Consider the following 21,244-nt stretch of genomic DNA (forward strand, 5'->3'; position numbering starts at 1 on the left):
TTATTGAATCTGCTTCCACCACCCATTCAGTCAATAATTACAGATCATAACTCGCTGCATATAATCATTTTTCCTTATCTTGCCTTTGGTTATTTTGCCAGAAACCTTGGGCTGGATTTTCAATTAATGGTGGGGACAGGAGTGGGTGTGGGCACATTTTAAAATTGCGTTCTCAGAGGGTGTCTCTGGACCTGATGTCTATGAGACATACTCAGATTTTCAAAGGTGGGGGATGTACCAGCTCGCTGCTTGTTAACGGACCTGGGAGGATGAAAATGTGAATTTGGTGAACCTGAACAGTCTGATGCACATTGGTCAACACATGTTGAGGCAGCATCTTTCTTATTCACTCTTGAAGCAATCTTAAAATAAAATGGGCTCTGTTGCGGGGCTATTTATTGGGCCACTCAACTAGTTGCAGCAGAGGTGATTTTTTGACTTGCTTGTGCTCAGGCAAAGTTGTGGAAATGCTGTGGTGAGTTACTGGAGATGTTTGGAAGTTTTTGCTGAACACGAGAGCAAGAAATAACATTGCTTTGCATAGGTATGAGGATAATAATTGCAATGCCAATTGTTGTACAGAAGGAGAGAGTCTTCATCCACTTCTTCCTGAAAACGAAAACCAGATGAAAGGGCACATGTGTTTGCCAGGATAGTGTTCATCCTGATGATTCAGTTTCTAATGACTGCACGTATGTGGTTTTGTGGACCCCCCACATCAACAGGAAGCAATACTGTAACTGCAAGCACTACCGCGCAGTCGGTATCAGTTGGTGTGCTATCATGCTAAGAAATTTGTCTTGGTGAATGTTCACTATCCTGGGAGCACCCACAATGCTTTTATCCTGTAATGGTTAGCAGTCACCACTGTCTTCAGGCCTGCAAGACACACAATAGGATGGCTGTTTGATGATGAGGGCTAACCCCTCCAAACTTGTCTCAGGACCTCTTCCACCATCCCACCTGATAGCATCAGAGAGCCTTCAGAGAAAGCCTTGAAGCAACCTGCAACACTGTGGAACAAGCCATTGCACTCCCAAAGCAGAGATCTGCAGCTTAGATTGCTTGGGGCTTGTCTGCAATACATACCCAGGAAGGTGCCCATGTTTGTGGTGGTGTGCTGTATCCTCCAGAATCTTGCAATTAAGGACTCAACATCACTTCCTCGAATCCCTGAGGCTGCCCTGGTGGGTAGGGGAGGAGGAGACCATATGTGAAGTGAGAGTGACCACAATATGAAACTTCACATCAATTGAAAGGAACTTCCCACCCCCAGCACCTGCACACCCTGAGATCTGCATCCACAATGGCAGCTGTATATACCACGATAGCTGCAGTCTAAGCCTGCATGCTAGCAGCCAGGGATCTTGTGTCTTCTGTCTGAACTTACATTGCAATATTGATACATCTGGAAACCTCCACCTGTGCTCCAGTGGAAGTTCAGTCAGCAACTGGCAGACAGTCCATCATGGATTGGTGTGGCAATGCTGTTATGAAAGTATCCACTACTTCACAGTGGAAAGGACGGGCTCTATTCTGTGTGATTCCCTATGTCATGGCAGATCTAAACTTCTTCATGCCTCTACTCACTGACTGTGGACTATCTGGTAGGCCTGCCAATGTACCAGGCATCTCGGTGTGCATATTCCTCAGCATTCTGTTGTGGGCTGACTCAATGAGGTTGTTATCTGTTCCTTTGTTGCAGATCTTGAGAGATTTTGTTCTCTGAGGAATTCACACACAAGCTGACCTATTCCCTTGTCCTGGCTGTAGCCCACTTGCCCATGGTCATTAACAGTTTCCATTTTTTGGTGCCTTTCTGGATGAAGGTGAAGGGTGAATGGCAATGGTGTATAAGGCAGCAACTTACCATCATTCAGAATGGCCTTAGGAGTATCAGGTGCCCCTAGCTCAGTGCATCACTGCCCCTGATGGGCCATCAGCTCAAGGGCACAGAGGAGATGGATTTGTGATGATCCTTTGCTGATTATCTGTCACTCCCTCCTGTTATGGGTGGTGATCTTGGACAAGGAGGAGGATAGAATGTTCATGACTGTGCGTTAGTGTGGTTGGGTGACATGCCTGCCGCAGCTGAATAGTTGTAGGTTTGCAAAGGTATGTAGAAGTGTGTGTGCACCTGCATGATTGGAATGTGTGTTGATGAGGTGTCATTGTAAGGATGTCAGAAGTCAAGTGTCAGGGTGTGCTACTGGGTGAGTGATGGAGGTATGATGCTTTGAGCAGTGTGAGAGATATGGGGTGTAGTGGCTGAGAGATGGGATGTTCAGATGCATTCATGAACCGTGACCACCTGAGTGAGGTCATTAAACTTTTTCCAGCACTACTGCCAGGCTAATGGAGCTCATGCTCTGGGCATTGGCCTCCCTCATCTTCTGCTCCCATTCCCTTTGGAGGTTCAGTCTCGACGGCTTCCTGCCCTCTGGCAGAAATATGGCCTCCTTCCTGGCTTCCACCTCTCTGCATAGTGCATCCAGGGTGGCGTCACTAAAGCAAGGAACCCTTTCCTTCCCCTGGTGTTCCACACCTTGTTCTCAATGGCAATAAACGGTTATCTAGAAGCTGGCAGTGCATTGATGCTGGCAGAGAAATGCAGTCCTAGAGTGCGCCGAAGCTGCTCATGGCCACGCCACTATCAGGGAAATGAGTTGCATAGACAAATTTTATGTCTTACCAACCTAGTTTCCATTGGGTTCAGGCACGGTGTGAATAGTGGCCCCTGTGCCCAAATATTGGCATGAATGAATTTATGCCCATGGACTTTAGGCTGGTGAACTGGGAACAAACATGGCAGATGAAGTTCAGTGCAGGAAAGTGTGAAATGATGCACTTCGGGAAATATGCAAGACTATATTATAAATAATCTGATTTTGAAAAGTATAGCCGAGCAGAGAGACCTTCAAATCCATATACATAAACCCTTAAAAGTGACATGACAAGTAGAAAAAGATTTTTCCCTCTGTCGAGTGGGTCATAACTAGAGGCTTTCAATTTAAAATCATTGGCAAAAGATCTCGAGGGAAAATGAGGAGAAATGTTTTTACGAGGAGAGAATTGTTGGGGTCTGGAATGACCTATCTAGTGATTGAAGCTGGTACCGTAAATAATTTTAAAAGGGAGTAGGACAGGTATCTTACAGGGTTAAGAAAGAAAAGTGGGAATGAGGATGAAGCAGAACCGCATTTTCAAGGAGCCAGCACAGGCACGAGGGACGAATTGCCTCCTTTTGTTTCGTGAATTTCTGATTTTATGAAACCACATTCAATCCTGCCTGGTTTTGCAGAGGTGAATCAGGGTGTGCGTGACCAATCCGCTTTCAGGAGGTGATTTAGTCACTAAAACCTTTTAAGGAGACGACTGCCTCCACTTTAACAGAATTTTTATTTTTAACCTATGAAGGTTGATTTTCTGGGTTTTGGGAAACCCAGCAAGTAAAAGGAGATGAGAAGGGCCAGATCTATGAGGTAAGTGCATTTACAGCACTGGTTATGGGCCAGGAGTTCAGGTTTATTTCTTCCACGTCCAACAAGCTTACCTTTTTACATATCCCATGATCGGCCGACCCTTTATCACTCCAATCTTCAGCTTCCTAACATATCTCCCCGCCCCCCCACCCCCCGTGACAACCCTCCCCTTCCCGCAATTTCCTCTTCTCTGGTGATTTCCCAACTCCCCTAGCTCCCAGCAACCCAAGGCTTGGCATCTGTCCCAGATTGCTTTCACTTTCCTGCCTGACAGGCAGCCATCTTGTCAGAGAGAGAGGGCAGGAAACTTGCTAGATATAGACATCCTGGAGTTAATTTCAGCAGGAGATCCAGGAACTCTCTCCACTCTCCCGTCCCTCTCACTATTCTCCCCCATCCTCTTCCTCAACTGTCTTCATGATTCCAAATAAATGTTAGGGCATTTCCCCTTATTATGAAGTCATAGATCTGTATTTCTTTTTAACAGCCTTCTCAATTTGTCCTGCCACCTTCAAAGATTCATGTACGTGGAGCCCCAGGTTTGTCTGTTCCTGCACCGCCTTTTAAAATTGTACATTTAATTCATGTTGCCCCTCTCCATTTTTCCTAGCAAAATAAATCACTTCACACTTCTCTGCAGTAAGCTTAATCTGCCATGTGTCTGCCCATTTTATCAGGCCGCCTGCCATTCTGCAGTTATCCTATACATTCTACCTATCCTCACCCATCCTTGTTACCATGCTTTTAAAGTTGTAAGGACATTGACTCCTGTTTTTTCTTATCTTGCATTTACTATATTGTGTACTACATTTACTATAAGTGAACCGAGAAAAAAACCACCTTGTGGGGAAAAATATGTTCACAAAGCACAATACAGACTCTGTTGGTTCCCTGTGGGTAGGCAACGCTGCGCACTGCTACCTGCTCAGCCCATGCAGGTTTTCCTGTTGATATAAATGAAGAATGCCGCACAGGTAGCATCCAGTGATGCTGCCTGCCCCTGGAAAATCGACGTAGTCGATATAGTGCTGCTTGAAGCAACGCTATGCAAACATATTTTTCCCCTCTTCTCTTCCTCATCCCCTTAGTAGCATAATTATATCAGGACTGTAAAGCACCACAAGCTGCCTGAGTTATCATCAGCCTCACCCCTAACAAGCATAAGTAAATCTCTACACCTACATCAATAACGACTTGCTGTTGAAGAGGATGATGTGTTTGTTATTTGTGTTAAATGAATATTTAATTTGAAGTTAGCGTGTTAATTTGTTTTGGCTAGTTGGTTATCTATATTGTTTATCCTGGTTGTAATCAATTACCTATTTAAACAAAAATGTTTTGTCAAAATCCTGAAGGCTTTCCAAGGAAGCTGGAATAGCTCAGTATGTTTTGCTGTTTAAACTGTTTAAAAACTTACCGAACACAGCTGAATGGTATGTACAGTGAAACTCTTATTTTCTAGAATTCCAGGATACTAGGAAGTCAAAATTACTCTTTACACTAAATGTCATAACCAAGACAGCTCCCCCCACCCTGCAGTGCTAAAATTCTAAATTTGTCCTTGGAATGAGGACAACACTGCAAGGCAGTTTATATTTATCACTGGTTATTTTGTGTTAACCATGTAGTGTGGGACTGAAGTTGCATGTAGAACAAACCAGGTGCAAGGAGCAATTCTCTTCCCTAAAGGGCCTAAGTGAACCAATTGGAATTTTACAGCAGCTTTGTACAGTCTTTTTTTTCTGCTGCCAGTCCACAAATTACCAGATTTATTGAATTCAATTCCAGAACTTGTCATACTAAAATATGAACTCAAGATCTCTGAGTTGATAGTTCAGTAATATAGTCATTACTCTGCTGTACCCTAATGCGTGAAGTACGATGGATGCACAGTAGATGAGCTGCCCTGCTCAGAAACGTTACTGAGTTAATTGTTTGAACTCAAGAGGCTCTTTACTTTCAGATATATATTTTCCAAGAATCCAGCTGTAGCTGAGAAAAATTGTTCCAAGTGGAACAAAAAAGGCTCCTAAGAGCAGTACTATTTGACAGTGATTACCCTCCAGGCTCACATCTTTCAATGCTATTTTCCTACTGACTGCAGTCTTCTCAGATGGAGCTGTTTTCAGAGCTCTGCCTTAACGCTGTGTGGATGTCCAGTGTTGCTTACATTGGCTTCTCTTTCCACTTGTGCTTCCTCATTTTACCATGAGAGCATAAGAAATAGGAGCAGGAATAGACCACATGACCCATCGAGCCTGCTCCACCATTCAATATGATCGTGGCTGAACTTGGGCTTCAACTCCATTTTCTCGCCAGCTCCTCATATCTTTTAATTCCCTGGGAGACCAAAAAACCAGCCTTAAACGTATTCAACAATTGAGCATCCACAACCCTCTAGGATAGAGGATTCCAAAGATTCAGAATACTTAGAGTGAAGAAATTTCTTCTCCTCCTCAGTCCTAAATGATCTGCACATTATCCTGAGACTGCCCCCGTGTTTCAGATTCCCCAACCAATGGAAACTATCTCTCAGCATCTACCCTATCAAGCCCCTTCAGAATGTCGTAGATTTCAATGAGATAATTCTCCTAAATTCCAGAGAATATAACCCCAAAAGACAACCCCCTCATCTCAGGGACCCGTTTAGTGATCCTTTAGCAGTACCGCCTCCAATGCATGTATATCCTTTCTTAAATGTGGAGACCAAATCTCCACACTACTCCAGATGTGGTCTCACCAAAACCCTGTACAACTGTAGCAAGACTTCTTTATTCTTGTACCCCAATCCCCATGCAATAAAGGCCAGTATGCCATTTGTCCTCCCAATTGCTTGCTGCATCTGCACACTAACTTTGTGTTCCTTGTACCAGCACACCCAAGTCTCTTTGAATATCAACACTTAAGTTTCTCATCTTTTAAAAAATATTCTTTTTTTTTATTCTTACGACCAAAGTGAATAGCTTCACATTTCCCTATGTTATACTCCATCTGTCATTTTGTTGCTTACTCACCTAACTTGTCTATATCTCTTTGCAGCCTTTCTGTGTCCTCCCTGCAGCTTACCTTCCCACCTAGTTTGGTATTGTCAGCAAACTTAGATACATTGTTCTCTGTCTCTTCATCTAAGCCATTAAAATAGATTGTAAATAGCTGATGCCCCAGCACTGATCCTTGCAGCACTCCACTATTCACTGCCTGCCAATTTGCTGTTTCTGCCCATTCTCTGTTTTCTATCTGTTAACCAATTCTCCATCCATTCTTATATACTACCCCCAACTCTATGAGCTCTTATTTTGCCTATTAATGTTTTGTGCAGCACCATATTGAATGCCTTTTGGAAATCCAGGTACACCACATCTACTGGTTCCCCTTTATCTACCTTACTAGTTACATCCTCAAAAAACACTAGTAAATTTGTCAAACAGGATTTCCCTTTAGTAAAACCATGTTCACTGATTCTAATTGTACTCTGCTTTTCTAAGTGCATTGTTAAGACTTGCTCAATAATAGATTCCAGCATTTTCCCAACAACTGAAGTTAAACTAACTGGCCTATAGTTCACTGCTTTCTTACTCCCTCCTTTCTTGAGTAGCGGTGTAACATTTGCCAACTTTCAATCTAGTGGGACCATTCCTGAACCTAAGGAATTTTAGAAAATCATAGCTGTAGAGATAGTGGATGTGCTGACTATCTCTTTTAGAACCCTAGGGTGTAGGCCATCATCCCAGTGATTTTCATGTTTTAGTCCCTTATGTTTCTCCAATAGCAAGCTCGAGGGGCCGAGCGGCCTACTCCTGCCTCTAATTTGGATGTTCATATTTATGTTTGTATGATATCAATTTTCCTTACATTTTAGCCCCTAGTTAATTGTCTTTCTTTTATTCGTTCATGGGATGTGGGCTTGCTGGCTAGGCCAGCATTTATTGCCCATCCCTAATTTCCCTTGAGAAGGTGGTGGTGAGCTGCCTCCTTGAACCGCTGCAGTCCATGTGTTGTAGGAACACCCACAGTGATGTTAGGAAGGGAGTTCCCGGAGTTTGACCCAGTGGCAGTGAAGGAACTGCGATATCGTTCCAACTCAGGATGGTGTTTGACTTGGAGGAGAACTTGGTGGTGGTGGAGGATGCATCTACTGGCCTTGTCCTTCCAGGTTGTATAGGTCATGGATTTGGAAGGCGCTATCAAAGGAGCCTTGATGAGTTACAACAGTGCATCTTGTAGATGGTGCACATTGCTGCCTTTGTGCATGGGTGGTGGGGAGGGAGTTAATGTCTACGGTGGTGGATGGGATGCCAGTCAAGCCTGCTGCTTTGACCTAAATGGTGTTAAGCTTCTTGTGTTGTTGGAGCTGCAATCATCCAGGTAAGTGGAAAGTATGCTGTCATACTCTTGATTCGTACCTTGTAGTTGGTGGACAGACTTTGGGGAGTCAGGAGGTGAGTTAGTCTCCACAGAATTCCCAGCCTCTGACCTGTTCTTGTAGACACAGTATTTATATGGCTAGTCCAGTTCAGTTTCTGGTCAATGGTAACCCCCAGGATATTGATAATGGGGGATTCAGCGATGGTAATGTCATTGGATGTCAAGGTGAGATGGTTGCATTCTCTCTTGTTGGAGATGGTCATTGCCTGACACTTGTGTAGCGCAAATGTTACTTGCCACTTGTCAGCCCAAGCCTGGATGTTGTCCAGATCTTTCTGCATCTGCACATGGACTGCTTCAGTACCTGAGGAGTCGCGAATGGTGCTGAACACCGTGCAATCATCAGTGAACATCCCCACTTCTGGCCTTATGATGGAAGGTCGTTGATGAAACACCTGAAGATGTTTCAGCCTAGGACACTACTTTGAGGAACTCCCGCAGTAATGTCATAGAACTGAGATGATTGACCTCCAACAACCACAACCATCTTCCTTTGTGCTAGATATGTCTCCAACCAGTGGAGCGCTTTCTCCCTGATTCGTATTGACTTCAGTTTTTCTAGGGCTCCTTGATGCCAGACTAGGTCAAATGCTGCCTTGATGTCAAGGGCAGTGACTCTCACCTCACCTTTTGAGTTCAGCTCTCTTGTCCAGGTTTGGACCAAGGCTGTAATGAGGTCAGGAGCTGAGTGACCCTGGTGGAACCCAAACTGAACTTCAGTGAGCAGGTTATTGTTGAGTAAGTGTCATTTGATAGGACTGTCGACGACCCCTTCCATCACCTTGCTGATGATCGAGGGTAGACTGATGGCGCAGTAATTGGTTGGGTTGGATTTGTCCTTTTTTTTATGAACAGGACATACCTGGGCAATTTTCCACATTGTTGGGTAGATGCTAGTGTTGCAGCTGTACTGGAACATCAGGGCTAGGGACACGGCTAGCTCTGGAGCACAAGTCTTCAGCATTATTGCTGGAATGTTGTCACGGCCCATAGCCTTTGCAGTATCTAGTGCCTTCAGCTATTCCTTGATACCACATGGAGTGAATCAAATTAGCTGAAGACTCGCATCTGTGATGCTGGGACCTCTGGAGGCCGAGGTGGATAATCCACTCGATTCTTCTGGCTGAAGATGGCTGCAAATGCTTCAGCCTTATCTTTTGCCTATTTCTGGTATGGAACTTGTATTTTTTTTCTTCCACCATTTCTTCGTTCTCCATGATAATTTCCCCTATATCTGCTTCCAAGGGACCAACATTTACTTCAGTGAACAAGTTACTTCAGTTACTCTCTTCATTTTTTAAATACTTAGAAAAGCTCTTACAGTCTGTTTTTATATTTCTGGCTAGTTTACTCTCATGTTCTAATTTTTTTCTCTTTTTATCAACTTTTTGGTGCCCTTTTGTTAGTTTCTAAAGCACGCCCAATCCTCGGACTTGCTACAGTTTTTTTGCAACATTGTAAGCCTCTTTTAATTTAATACTATCCTTAACTTGAGTGAACCACAGAAGGGTCCTTCTTGCTCAGTTTTTGTTCTTCAATGCAATGTATTTTTGTTGAACATTTTGAATCGTTTCTTTAAATGTTTCCCACTGTTCATTTACCTCCATACCTTTTAGACTTCTTACCCAATTAACCTTATCCAATTTTCCCCTCATACCTATGTAATTGGCTTTATTTAAGATTTTTGTTTGCGATTGGAATATGTCATTTTCAAACTTAACATGGAATTGAATGGCGTTATAGTCACTATTTCCCAGTGGATTTTTCATAATGACATTACTGATTAATTCTGTTTCATTACACAATGCCAGATCTAAGATAGTTTTATCCCTAGTCGGTTGCACTACGTACTGCTCCAATAAACTGTCGGAAAAAATCCTACAAACTCATCTTTTGAACCATTCTTGCCAATTTGATTGTCCCAGTCTATATGAAGATTAAAGACCCCGCAATTATTACATTTACTTTGTTACAGGCTCCAATAATTTCTTGTTTAATGCTTTGCCCAATGGTACTGTTAAAGGGTCTATAAACTACTCCCACCAGTGTTTTCCAACTCTTGCTATTCCTAATTTCCACCCATACCAATTCTACTTCATGATCTTCAGAAGCCAGATCCTTTCTCACTAATGTCCTTATGTCATCCTTTAGTGTAAGGGCTACCCCACTTCCTTTGCCATTCTGTCTGTCTTTCCGAAATATTGTGTACCCTGGAATATTTATTCCCAACCTTGATCACCTTGTAAATATGCCTCCGTAATGGCGATTAAATCTAAACCATTTAACTCTCTTTGTGCCACTAGTTCATCTACCTAATTCCAGATGCTTTGTGAATTCAGATAAAGAAACTTAAATTTCATTTTTTATTTCCGTCACCTGCAATGACCTTATTCGTTGATGTACATTTTTTGTTAAGCTCTTTGTCCCTTCCTGTCCCCACCCTGCAGGTCTTTACCCACATCACTATACATTCTGATACCCCCCCCCCAACATGAGTTTAAAGCCTTGTCCACTGCCCGAGTTATACAATTGGCCAGGACACAGATGTCTCAGCCCGTTTCAAGTGGAGTCCATCTCAGTGGAATAGCTTACTCTTCTCTGAGTACTGATGACAGTGCCCCATGAATCAAAACCCCTTCTTCCCATGCCACTCTTTCAGCCACGCATTTAATTCCCTAATCTGTTTAACCTTATGCCAATCGGCAAGTAGCTCAGGTAACAATTCAGAGGTGATTGATGTTCTGTGTTTTAATTTGGACTCTAACTCCTCAAATTCTCTTAGCAGAACATAATTCCTAGTTCTACCTATATCCTTGGTTCCTACACGGACCACGATAACTGAACCTTCCCCGTCCCACTCCAAAATCCTCTCCAGCCATGAGGAAACGCCCTTAACCCTGGCACTAGGCAGGCAGCGCAACATTTGAAGCTCTGTGTCGTGGCTGCAGCAAACAGTATCTACCCCCCTGACTCTACTGTCTCCTATCACCACCACACTCCCCTCTGCTCCACCCATTTGAATGACATCCTTCACCATGGTTCTATGGTCAGCCTGCTCATCCACCTTGCAGTCCTTTTCACCCACACAGGTGGCAAACACCTTGTACCTGTTGGTCAAAGGCAGGCGCTGAAGCCTTTCTATCACTACATGCTGGGTCCCCATACCTGTCTGACCTGCAGTCACACACGCCTGCCCCTGACCATTGAAGAACTGTGAAGTTCTGCATACCCTAAGGGGTGTGACCACCTCCTTGAATAAGTGTCCAAGTACCTCTCCTGCTCCCTGATGCATCAGTGTCTGCTGCTCTACTTCCAGCTCAGTGACTCTGAGCCAAAGCTCCTTAAGCTTCATTATTGCAGATGTGTTTGCCTTGGACACATTGGTGCCAGGAGCACCTACATTCCACAGTCACAACACAACACCTGCCCTGTCATCTTTATTATGTTAGTTAATTAATTTCCTTAATTAATGTATACTTAATTAAACCTACTACTCCCAATAACCTTTACTACTGCTAATAGACCTTAATACTACCAATAAAACCTTGCAATAATTAATAAATGACACACTTTTGAAAGATAAAGGAGCAAAATACTCACCAACCAATCGCTTAGCTGTTTCTCTGTGACCTCACACTGATTGTTAGTCTGTCCTCTCGCACTGTTTTCGGACTCACTTTTAATGGCCCCGCTCCTCTTGCATTCTCTTTGCTAATGGCCCCGCTTCGCTCGCACTCTCTCACTGTTAATGGCCCGCATCACTCACTCCCTCTTGCTGTTAATACCCAAACCCCTCTCGCACTCTCTTGCTGTTTGGCCCGCTTCACTTGCACTCTTGCCGTTAATAGCCAAACTCTTCTCGCACTCTCTTGCTGTTAATGGGCCCGCTTCACTTGCACTCTTTCACTGTTAGTGGCCCTGCTCCTCTCAGACTCTCGCTGTGAATGGCCCCGCTGTTCTCAGACTCTTGCTGTTAATGGCCCCGCCGCCTCCACACCACGACTGACCCCGCCCCCTTCTGGCCCTACCCTCCCTTTCACACACTCCCGCTGCCAATTGCCCCACTGCTCCTCTCTACCCATCTAGCACTGCATGCCTCATCCATGCTACTTAACAGAGAATTGCATTTGCCTCCATCCCAAGGCACCTTTCCAATCATAGTAAGCGCACACTGTGGCCCCAATGCCAGTTTTTATAGAGCATGAATTTTGATCAGTTGGAGTGAAGTAATACCAAGATTTTTAAACCTCATATATGGAACTTGTGATTTGAATTGCAAGTATTAACACCAGGAAGGAGCACCTAAAAAATTGCTCCCTATTCACTCAATTATCCAGGAGCTCTAATGTAATTAGTAATTTTGATGTTCTTCCATCAAATATTTTAACTATTTTTGTTTTTATCTCATTTTCTATCCAAATGAAATCTGTTTATCACAAATATTTACAAGTTAAAATGTTCAATCAGCTTTACAGTCATTTGAATTTAAGGTGTAAATGCACACCTCCATGATAGTCTATGTTACCGCCACACTTAATATTTGCCATAGTGCTTTTATCCTTTAATGTTCTCATTTACCTTTATTTCCTTCTTTATTATTGATTATTAAACCATGCGTGTTTTATTCAATTCCTTGTTTTATTAAACTTATAATTGGTAACAGGATTTGATAATTACTGTATTGTATGTATCATAAATTATCTGTAGTGTTGAGATTAAAGAAGGCATATACTGGGTGTGCATCATGGGTGTCCAGCCTGTGGCTTATAGGCTGAATCTGTACCATGTGACCTTTACATCTGATGTGCTGTGCCCATGCACAATTGTAGGTTGAAGTTCATTTTCCCAGACAAATTCCTCCATGTACTACCTATGGACATCAATGATGGGATGTTTGAATCAAGTAGGCATTCTGCAAAGAGTGACTTATTTTTCAATTGTCTTACTGAGCCTGCTACTCCTCCACCCACTGTTATTAATTTAGCCTTACTTCTCATTGCTCTGACTCCAGTTGGCCTTGCTTCTCAGTGGTGACTTTTTTTCCTTTGTCTCTTTCTCTGTCTTTCTTTCTTTCTCTTTCTGTTTACTTCAATGTCTATAGCATTGACCTGGTGTCAATTTAAAATGGAATGTATTCAGTTTCAAGCTGTGTTTAGCATTGAGTCAGTCTATGCTGCCCTTTCATAGGTTGCAATATAGTGATCTGGCTCCTTTCTTCAAAGGTTGGGAATCCCTGTGTACATAATATCTAAGCATCATGTTAGAAACAGAGTATAATTACAGAGGAAATGAACAGCTTGAAATTGTTCTTTTGATTTTTTTTAGATTGTATAAAGTGAATTGCAGGTGATAAGTAGAAGCAATTATATTAATTATGTACTACAAATTTTAATTGCATGGGGTGTTTCTTTTGTATTGATCATGTAGCTGTTTTTAGATTCACCTGGATCATAAATGTGTCAAACCTTGTTTTATATTTACACCTCTAACTTCGAAACTAAGTATTTGATTACTGTATTGATATGCACATAGGCTCCACTGCAAACTGGAAACCTCCCCTCTGTCCCTGCTTTAAAAAAAGCTCGCAGAAAGCCTGCATCTCCTATATGGATTAATTTTTTTTTAAAAAAACACAGTATGGTCTGTATGCATGTCAATAGGGTACCTTTTTATATTTTATTTTTAGATTAAAAATTTTGGCTGATCTGGCATTTATACCATGGGGTTGTCAGATGCTATTGTTGTAATAGATGCATAATAACTTATGATACACAATTAGTAGTGCTATTACTGATTCCTTTGTTTTAAATATGTCTAACTTTGCATGCTTTGCTGTTGTTTTTGCCCCCTTTTCTCACTTCCAGGAAGAGAGCCCCCTGAGTCTGTCTAGCCCAGAGTGTAGTGGTACCTGGATGCATTACACTAGTGGTGTGGGTGCTGGGCGTCGAAGACGCAGATCAGGGGAACAAATCACTTCTTCCCCTGTCTCCCCCAAATCATTGGCTTTCACATCAAGTATTTTTGGCTCATGGCAACAGGTTTTTCAATTTTCCTTCATTTTTATGAAAATTGCCATTTTCACTGGTCAAACATTCACAGTAATTCCTCAAGTCTGTCTTAAAAGCCCCTGTTATTAATTTTAACATTGAGCTCTATGATTATAAAACAATTAACACAAGATTTTTAAATTGGCAAATTAAGTGGAAATAGTTGGCATGAATAGTTATTCTATTTATTCAGACATTATTACATTAATTTGATTCTAGAACAGTTGTATTTGTAAAACATGCAGATTAAATGATATTTTGCTATTTTGATGCTTATCCACGCAAGAATGGTTGCTGCTCTTGCATTTCTTTATTCTATCCTTTACAGAACTGTGGCAGGTCTGTTCTCTATTAACTTGAATGTTGCAGTACCAATTTCATTGTTCCATATATTTGAAAATATTGCAACCAATTTTAACCTAACTCATTGATCAGGAAACTGATGGGATCAATTGCAATGCTGATTTTACACCCACTAATTTTATTCCTTGAAGTGAATGAAGAGTAATAATTGGTGGTGTACAAATCTAGCATTCCAAGCAACCCCTGTTTCCTGTCTGATGAGTTGGGTTAAAATTAGCCCCTAAATCAGAACTACTTTATTCCCAAATTAGATGTAGCTCGGTAGATAACCTGTTTTAAATAAATACACTGAAAATTGACTGGTAGGATAGCCTTTGCAGCATAAGGTACACCTTGGTCGATGACTGAGTTTTAGAACCATTCAGTCCATCGTGTCTGCGTTGGCCAAAAAAAGAGAGGAAAAAAAGAAACTAGCCACTCACTTTAATCTCACTTTCCAGCACCTGTTCTTTCACCTTGCGCTTCAGGTGCAAATCCAGGTACCTTTTTAGTATCAGAACTTCCTGCCCTTTTAAAACTCTGTAACTTAGCATTGCTCAAAAGCACTTTAGACAATCAGATTACAAATTAGGAAGTGGGAAAGCCTTGTATTGTCTTTCTCACTTAACATAAAAATGTGAATGGCAAAAGACCAATGGGACCATCAAGCCTGTTCCTTCCAAAGATTATATGCCACCCAATCTTGCTATGAACTTTATCCAACTCATTTAATCTCCTGACAAGTTACTGAGGTTCGTTGTTCTTTTATCAGGCAAAGGTAAATCAAGCAAAACTCAATTTACCTATTTGACCTTACACCCTACATTATGCATCCTTGAACAGTTGCCTTTTGGCATCACAACTCTTAAGACCCCAGCAGCTCAGGAACTACTATGTTCCACTCAGCACTCGATCATCTGTTTGTATTTATCCTTTTAAGCTTGAAACTTGCTTTGAACCAGATATACATTCAGCTCTTTTACAGGTATTATTAACACAACTGGACCTTTAAGTGGAAATCTGTTACACATGCCCACTGTTCTGTACATGTGGGAGGGTAATAACTCTTTCCAAACTCAAATCCAGTTTTAGCATTGTATTCATGCCATTTAGTTCTGTATTTATAATCAAAATTAAACAGCCTGCTTGCATCTAAATGATCCATTCCTCAGTATTTTAGAAACTTGGATCAGGTCACCTTGCAATTGACTTTCCACAATGAAAACAATCAGTCCAGTGAATTTCACTTTATTTTTTACAATTTTCCCCTCTTTTGGGATGGTAATTTCAGTTGGAGTCGAGCTCCACACTGCAAACAAAACTCTGGCACCTTAACTAAATGGTACCTCATATGTGAACCGGGCTAGTGAATGTTTGCAGCTAATTTGACTGAGTGCACCATGACAGAACAAAACCCTGATATCCACATGCAAACAAAAAGGTCTCTGCAAAAAATTCAGGAACAGGAACCTGCCTGATTTAACTTGATATCAGCTTTCTCCCCAATGCCTTCAAGTGATTGAGTTCATTTCAGGCTAGAGATGCAATTCCGGACCTTTCCAATCTGTGTGGTTTACTACCACACCACATGGAGTAAGCTATCATGTGAGCCTCATTGTTCTGAACCTTCTCCAATGCAACAATACCTAAGTACAGAGCTGAAAACTGTTCTTAATAATCCAATGCAATCTGATCTATTGCTTATAAAAAGTTGGAATAACTTGTTTCAAATTGGTGAAAAGCCATTGCGATCAATGCATCCCAACATGTTTAGATATTTTCAGTAAGTGGTCAGTAATTATTCCAATTCCTGTGTCCAAACTTGAAAATAAACATCTTGTCATCATGTACAAATATTTTTTGTTCTAGTGTGAGTATCCACACATTTATCCGAATAAAAATTCATATAATTAAAACCTTTATGGCAAATACTGTTCCCATTGGCCAGTTAATAGCTTTATATTGCTGAGGATCACGATAGGTGCTCAAACTTTGGATTACAAACATTTTTTTCAGCTGAATCAAGCCACTTTGGAGGAAATTAGTTTGTGGTGGAGAAAAATATATGGTGCAGGCATCTGAAGAATGAAAACTGTTCACATGTAGGGACCCCAAAAGTAAAACACAATTTAAATGAAAAGAGGTACTGCAACGTAAGACACTAATCAGGAATGTGCAGTGTCTAAAAAGCACTGTTGTACCCCCTGCATGGAGTAAAGATGTATTCTCTCAAATCTGTTTTTTTGCCTGTACTGAGGCAGTATAATTAAATGATGAAGCAGTATAGTGGTATCTGTTTGCTGTTGTAAATTGACATTTTCCCCACATGTTTATTTTACCACTGTGTTAATCCAATGTTTGCTATGTTCATCCCATGGCAAGGACATTGTAGGTGGAATGGACCCATTTCAGGCTGAAGGATTTTGCATGATCTATCATTGTCTCCATCTATATGTTTCCACTAACATTAATCATGCAGCTTATTAACATTGATTGTCTGAAGCAGGCCTTAGTATAAAAACTGCTTTTTGTTCTTGCTGTTCAATAATTTGAATATTCAAAACATTGTTCACTATTACTGTGCAGATTCTTGCGGAAAACACTCCTCTTTTGCGAATTGGAAGGACCCACGCAGAGCAGAAATACACTGGACTTGGTAAGTGCTGAATCTGTACAGGCAACTACACAATGATGATTTCTACCAATTCTGCTTCTATTTTTATTAAAAGGAAATGATTAATATTTAGAATTGTTCTGTGCAGGTATTAGAAGGAATTATAGGTATCAAAGGAAAAACATGTTAAGTGTTTTATTTATTGTTTAGTGCTGGCTTTTAATGGCTTTTGGTGTTAATTTTGGGATTCAAAAAAAGTTGTGCAAATTGTGAATGCAGAATTGAAATGTTTCTGAAGTTTCAGATGTATAAAGCAACATGTTGAATTTAAAAACTGTCTCATTTGAAAGATTCAACCACCATGTGAGTAATCTGTAATGCTTTGATTGAATTTTGAAGTCACTCCTATAAAGCATGAGTATGCAGCAAATTGATCTAACAAGCCTTGGCTTCTTACCAAACTGATATTTGCTGTAAGATCTTGCTTTATTTTTCTCTCTTGCTCGTACAGATTCTGTGATAAGGTCATCAAATACTGTTATGTTTGGAAACTTTTGTTGAAAAGGAGCTGACAGTTATTGTATTTAATTTGTAAATGGCTATACATCATCAAAAACAAATATTTTTAAAATTATAGATTAGATTAATATTTGAACAATTAGCATGCATAAGGGAATAAAGCATGGTGTAGGCATATTATCTCATGATTTATATAAAGTATAAAAGATTTGAATTTCCTATTTTGGGCACTCAGATTTTACATTAAAGATGGTACATTTCTAAAGTTTTTGAGAAATTTCTGAAAATAAATGTGAAGTATTCAGTGCATTACCTCCCTCAAAAATGTGAATGGAATTTCGTCCCAATCTTTTTGCAGGAACATTAGTATTTGAAAGGGTAATTGAGCAATTATTTGGTGAATTGACTTGGTGAACCTAATACTTTTGAGGCATCTCTACGTACTTTTTATAGGGGAATGGAGGGGGGAAAAGGACAGAAATGTTTTGCATGAATGACCTAGACTATTAAAAATTATTAGAGCTTTTTAAACGATGAAACCATTTAACTGTTCAGTATCTGACGGTCTTAACTTTGTACCTTACAAACTGATGTGTCTGCATAAAGGATTTTCTAATGGTTGATGTATTTTCCCTACTAATAACAGTAGATATCGATCTTGTCATAATTTTAAGGCATGCTGCATGTATCCCTCTTCTGGAACAAAGAACACCCGGTTTGTATGTGTTTTCTCTAACTCCCATTAGGGTCTCATTGTGCAGGCCTGTTAAGCACTACTGTGCTTGGGGGTTCCTCGAGTGCGCCTAACCTACAGGATTATGCTCGTGTGCATCGTAAAAAGCTGACATCATCTGGCTGCTTTGATGGTATGTGCACACACCACCACAGACAAATCTGTAGCCACTTTTTGAAAAATAGTGGAATTCTGTGATGAGAATAGCCAAATCCTATTTCTCCCTATCTAAACCATGATAGCCTGGAGGACCAGCCTGTACACCGTATGTACCATATATGGATTGCGAATCTACGCTTCAGGCACAGTTTTTACACACGTGTTTTATTTACTTCAACGTCACATATGCACCTTAGCTTTAAAATGTTGCCAGTTTTTACCCTTAAATTTCTTTCTTGGCGTTGGCACAAATAACTGTGGACCCCCAGTTGTAAAATTTAGTACATGACATCACTATAACATTGTATTAAAAACCACCTTGACTTGCAGTAATAATTATTGAAATATGTTAATTGAAAACTTGCATTCCAGCAATAACTTGTAAAATTCAAAAAAACAGTGGTGAAGAATTTGATTAGGTGAGGTTAGAAAGCAAGACTAATTTATTGGATTAGGTAGTAAATCCATGCTTCTGCTGAAGGATGTGGTTTGATGCATAATGTTGACCTGAAAAGGGTTTCTAAGAAATTGGGGGGAGGAGAAAGAAATGGCAAAGTGCTCCCTATTTATATCACTAACTGCTTTAATCTATTGGTCTTTGCAATTTGTTACTTTGATGTGCATAATATTAAATTATAATATGCACTTAACAGTCAGTATTAGCCAAGAGATCTGTAACAGCTGACACTTTTTTACTCCCGCTGATTTATTTTTCTCCCTCTTAAACAATCCTGCATGCAGCCTAACTTTAATCCTTTTTTAAAAACCCTGTTCTGCTAGCTGTTATAAATTTCAGGTACCTGTTTTTCTCTTTCTCAGACGCCACACGCAGTTCTGCTGTAAAAAGATTTTCTATCTCATTTGCTCGACACCCAACCAATGGTATGTTTGCTTTTTATCCCCTCTCCTGCAAAGATTATCCTTTGCTTCATCCCTTTTTATTTGTAATGCTGGATGCAAACTTTTAATACCATTTGTCTTCCCTATCCTCCCAATTAGACACACCCCTTGGGAATGGGTTCCATGGAATTGCAGAATGATTTATTTTTCCCTTTCTTTCCTCTAAACCTTTTCCCCTTCTCATTAAAATACATATCATACCTAACCATTTTTGTGTTGTATGCGGAAATGGTTCTTGTTCTGTGCGATTGACAGTCTGTTAGGGTTAAAAGGATTTATTTTAAATTATTGAAAGATCATCTTGTAATAAGTATTACTGTAAATCTGAACGAATTATTGCATATCCTTTAACCCATTTGCATTCATCTTTGGAGATATTTTGCTGCATAGAAATGTGTGAAAATCAGGAGGCCTATTTCAATACTTTGGTTCTGTTTTAGAAGAAATAGGAATCATTTTGCACAAATATTGGAAATGATGGAATAGTAGAAATTCTTTGTGAATTAGCTGATGGCTTTACCTGTTACAATTAAAGTTACATATCTGTGTTGCATACATCAAATATGAAATATAGGTTATATGCCTGTATTGCATACACAAAGTATCTAAACATCCTAATAGTGCCATGGTGTATTTTAATCTCACATACATAAAAGCCATGGCCCTTTTTTTAAAGTTTATCCTAAATTTCATATGATGGAGGAGAGAATAATGGATAGAAGAAGTTCAATTATAAGTGATGTTCCCAACTGTGTACACAGTTTTTTCACCTATGCTAGGATCTTCGCCCACCTCCATCAGTACAAATATTAGAAATCAGCTTAGGGAATTGATGGACAAAAAAAGCATTAGATTATGCGACAGCTGGGAATGAAAAAAGACAACTTGGTCCATGAAGCCTTCTTTCACAGTGCATGTATTTATGACCTTAATTATGACATCTCCACCCTCCCAGCCCACCCAAGTTCTCTGTTACTCTCTTTATAAACTCTAATTTATATCAAATTTACCTATTAATTGCTTATAACCCTCAGTTCTTTATGCCAGTCAGCATTCAGCGCCAGTGCAAAGCCCTCATAAAAAGTGCCTACCGATGGCACTGTTTTTCATCTGGTCTTGATTGTGTATGTGGGTATGTAAGATAAGTTATAATTTATAAAAGTGTTCACTGGAGGCCAGTACTACAGAAATTAAGCATTAAAAAGTACTGGCCACTACCTGTTTTGTTGCTCTTATCACATACAATCACAAAAATGTTTTGACTCAAAAGTTTTTGCTGAATCATGTCCATTTACAAAATTAATTTTGAGTGGGAAAATATAGTTGAATTTATTCTTGTCTTTGCACAGATACTCATGACATTATTTTATTAATTGCCTTCCCAGTTACAAGAGATGGCAATTTTTACTTTTACTAGCATTTTTTTAGTTTTATTGGCATTCCTGTCACTAAAAATTGATACTGTACTGATGCGTCTGAGTTTTTTTGGTTTTCCCTTTTCCTAAAGCAGCAAAACACATGGATGAAACTAAAATAGGGTAATATTACTTGTTGTATAATGAAGCTTCAGCTCAAACACACTTGACAAAAGTTGGCAGTGTGGCCTCCTCTGTCCTGGTCCACCTTTTTCAATTTTTTAAAAAGCTTTTGTAATCACATCATTACCTCTGGTGTCCTTCAAGGATTTACCCTTGGCCCCTTCGTATTTCTCATCTACATGTTGCCTTTCGACGACATCATCAGGAAACAGTCACTTGCACAAAATGTCAGTTTCCACGTATATGCTGATGACACCCAGCTCCACTTCACTACTACCTCTCTCGACCTCTCTACTGTCTCTAAATTGTCACACTGCTTGTCCGACATCCAGTACTGGATGAGCAGTAATTTCCTCCAACTAAATATTGGGAACACTGAAGCAGTCGGCTTTTGTTCCTGCCACAAGTTCCATTCCCTCACTTCCATTCCTCTCCTTGGCAACTCCTGAAACTGAACCACATTGTTCACAGTCTTGGTGTCATGT

The 21,244-nt window shown here is 40.4% G+C and overlaps 1 protein-coding gene and 1 long non-coding RNA gene across 2 annotated transcripts in view; one reads left to right on the forward strand and one right to left on the reverse strand.

The window, feature by feature from the left end:
* ppip5k2 (diphosphoinositol pentakisphosphate kinase 2) overlaps nucleotides 1–21,244 on the forward strand; it is a 180,890-nt gene that overhangs the window by 132,299 nt on the left and 27,347 nt on the right. Inside the window, exons 25-28 of the mRNA XM_078565916.1 lie at nucleotides 13,772–13,945; nucleotides 16,883–16,952; nucleotides 18,176–18,295; nucleotides 19,141–19,203. Coding sequence (XP_078422042.1) covers nucleotides 13,772–13,945; nucleotides 16,883–16,952; nucleotides 18,176–18,295; nucleotides 19,141–19,203 — 427 coding nt within the window. The remainder of the gene's footprint in view (nucleotides 1–13,771; nucleotides 13,946–16,882; nucleotides 16,953–18,175; nucleotides 18,296–19,140; nucleotides 19,204–21,244) is intronic.
* Nucleotides 1–21,244, reverse strand: part of LOC144695041 (uncharacterized) — a 69,479-nt gene that overhangs the window by 2,662 nt on the left and 45,573 nt on the right. The window lies entirely within an intron of this gene.

This window comes from Cetorhinus maximus, chromosome 2 (genome assembly GCF_964194155.1).
Source record: "Cetorhinus maximus chromosome 2, sCetMax3.hap1.1, whole genome shotgun sequence".
In the NCBI taxonomy this organism is placed as follows: Eukaryota; Metazoa; Chordata; class Chondrichthyes; order Lamniformes; family Cetorhinidae; genus Cetorhinus; species Cetorhinus maximus.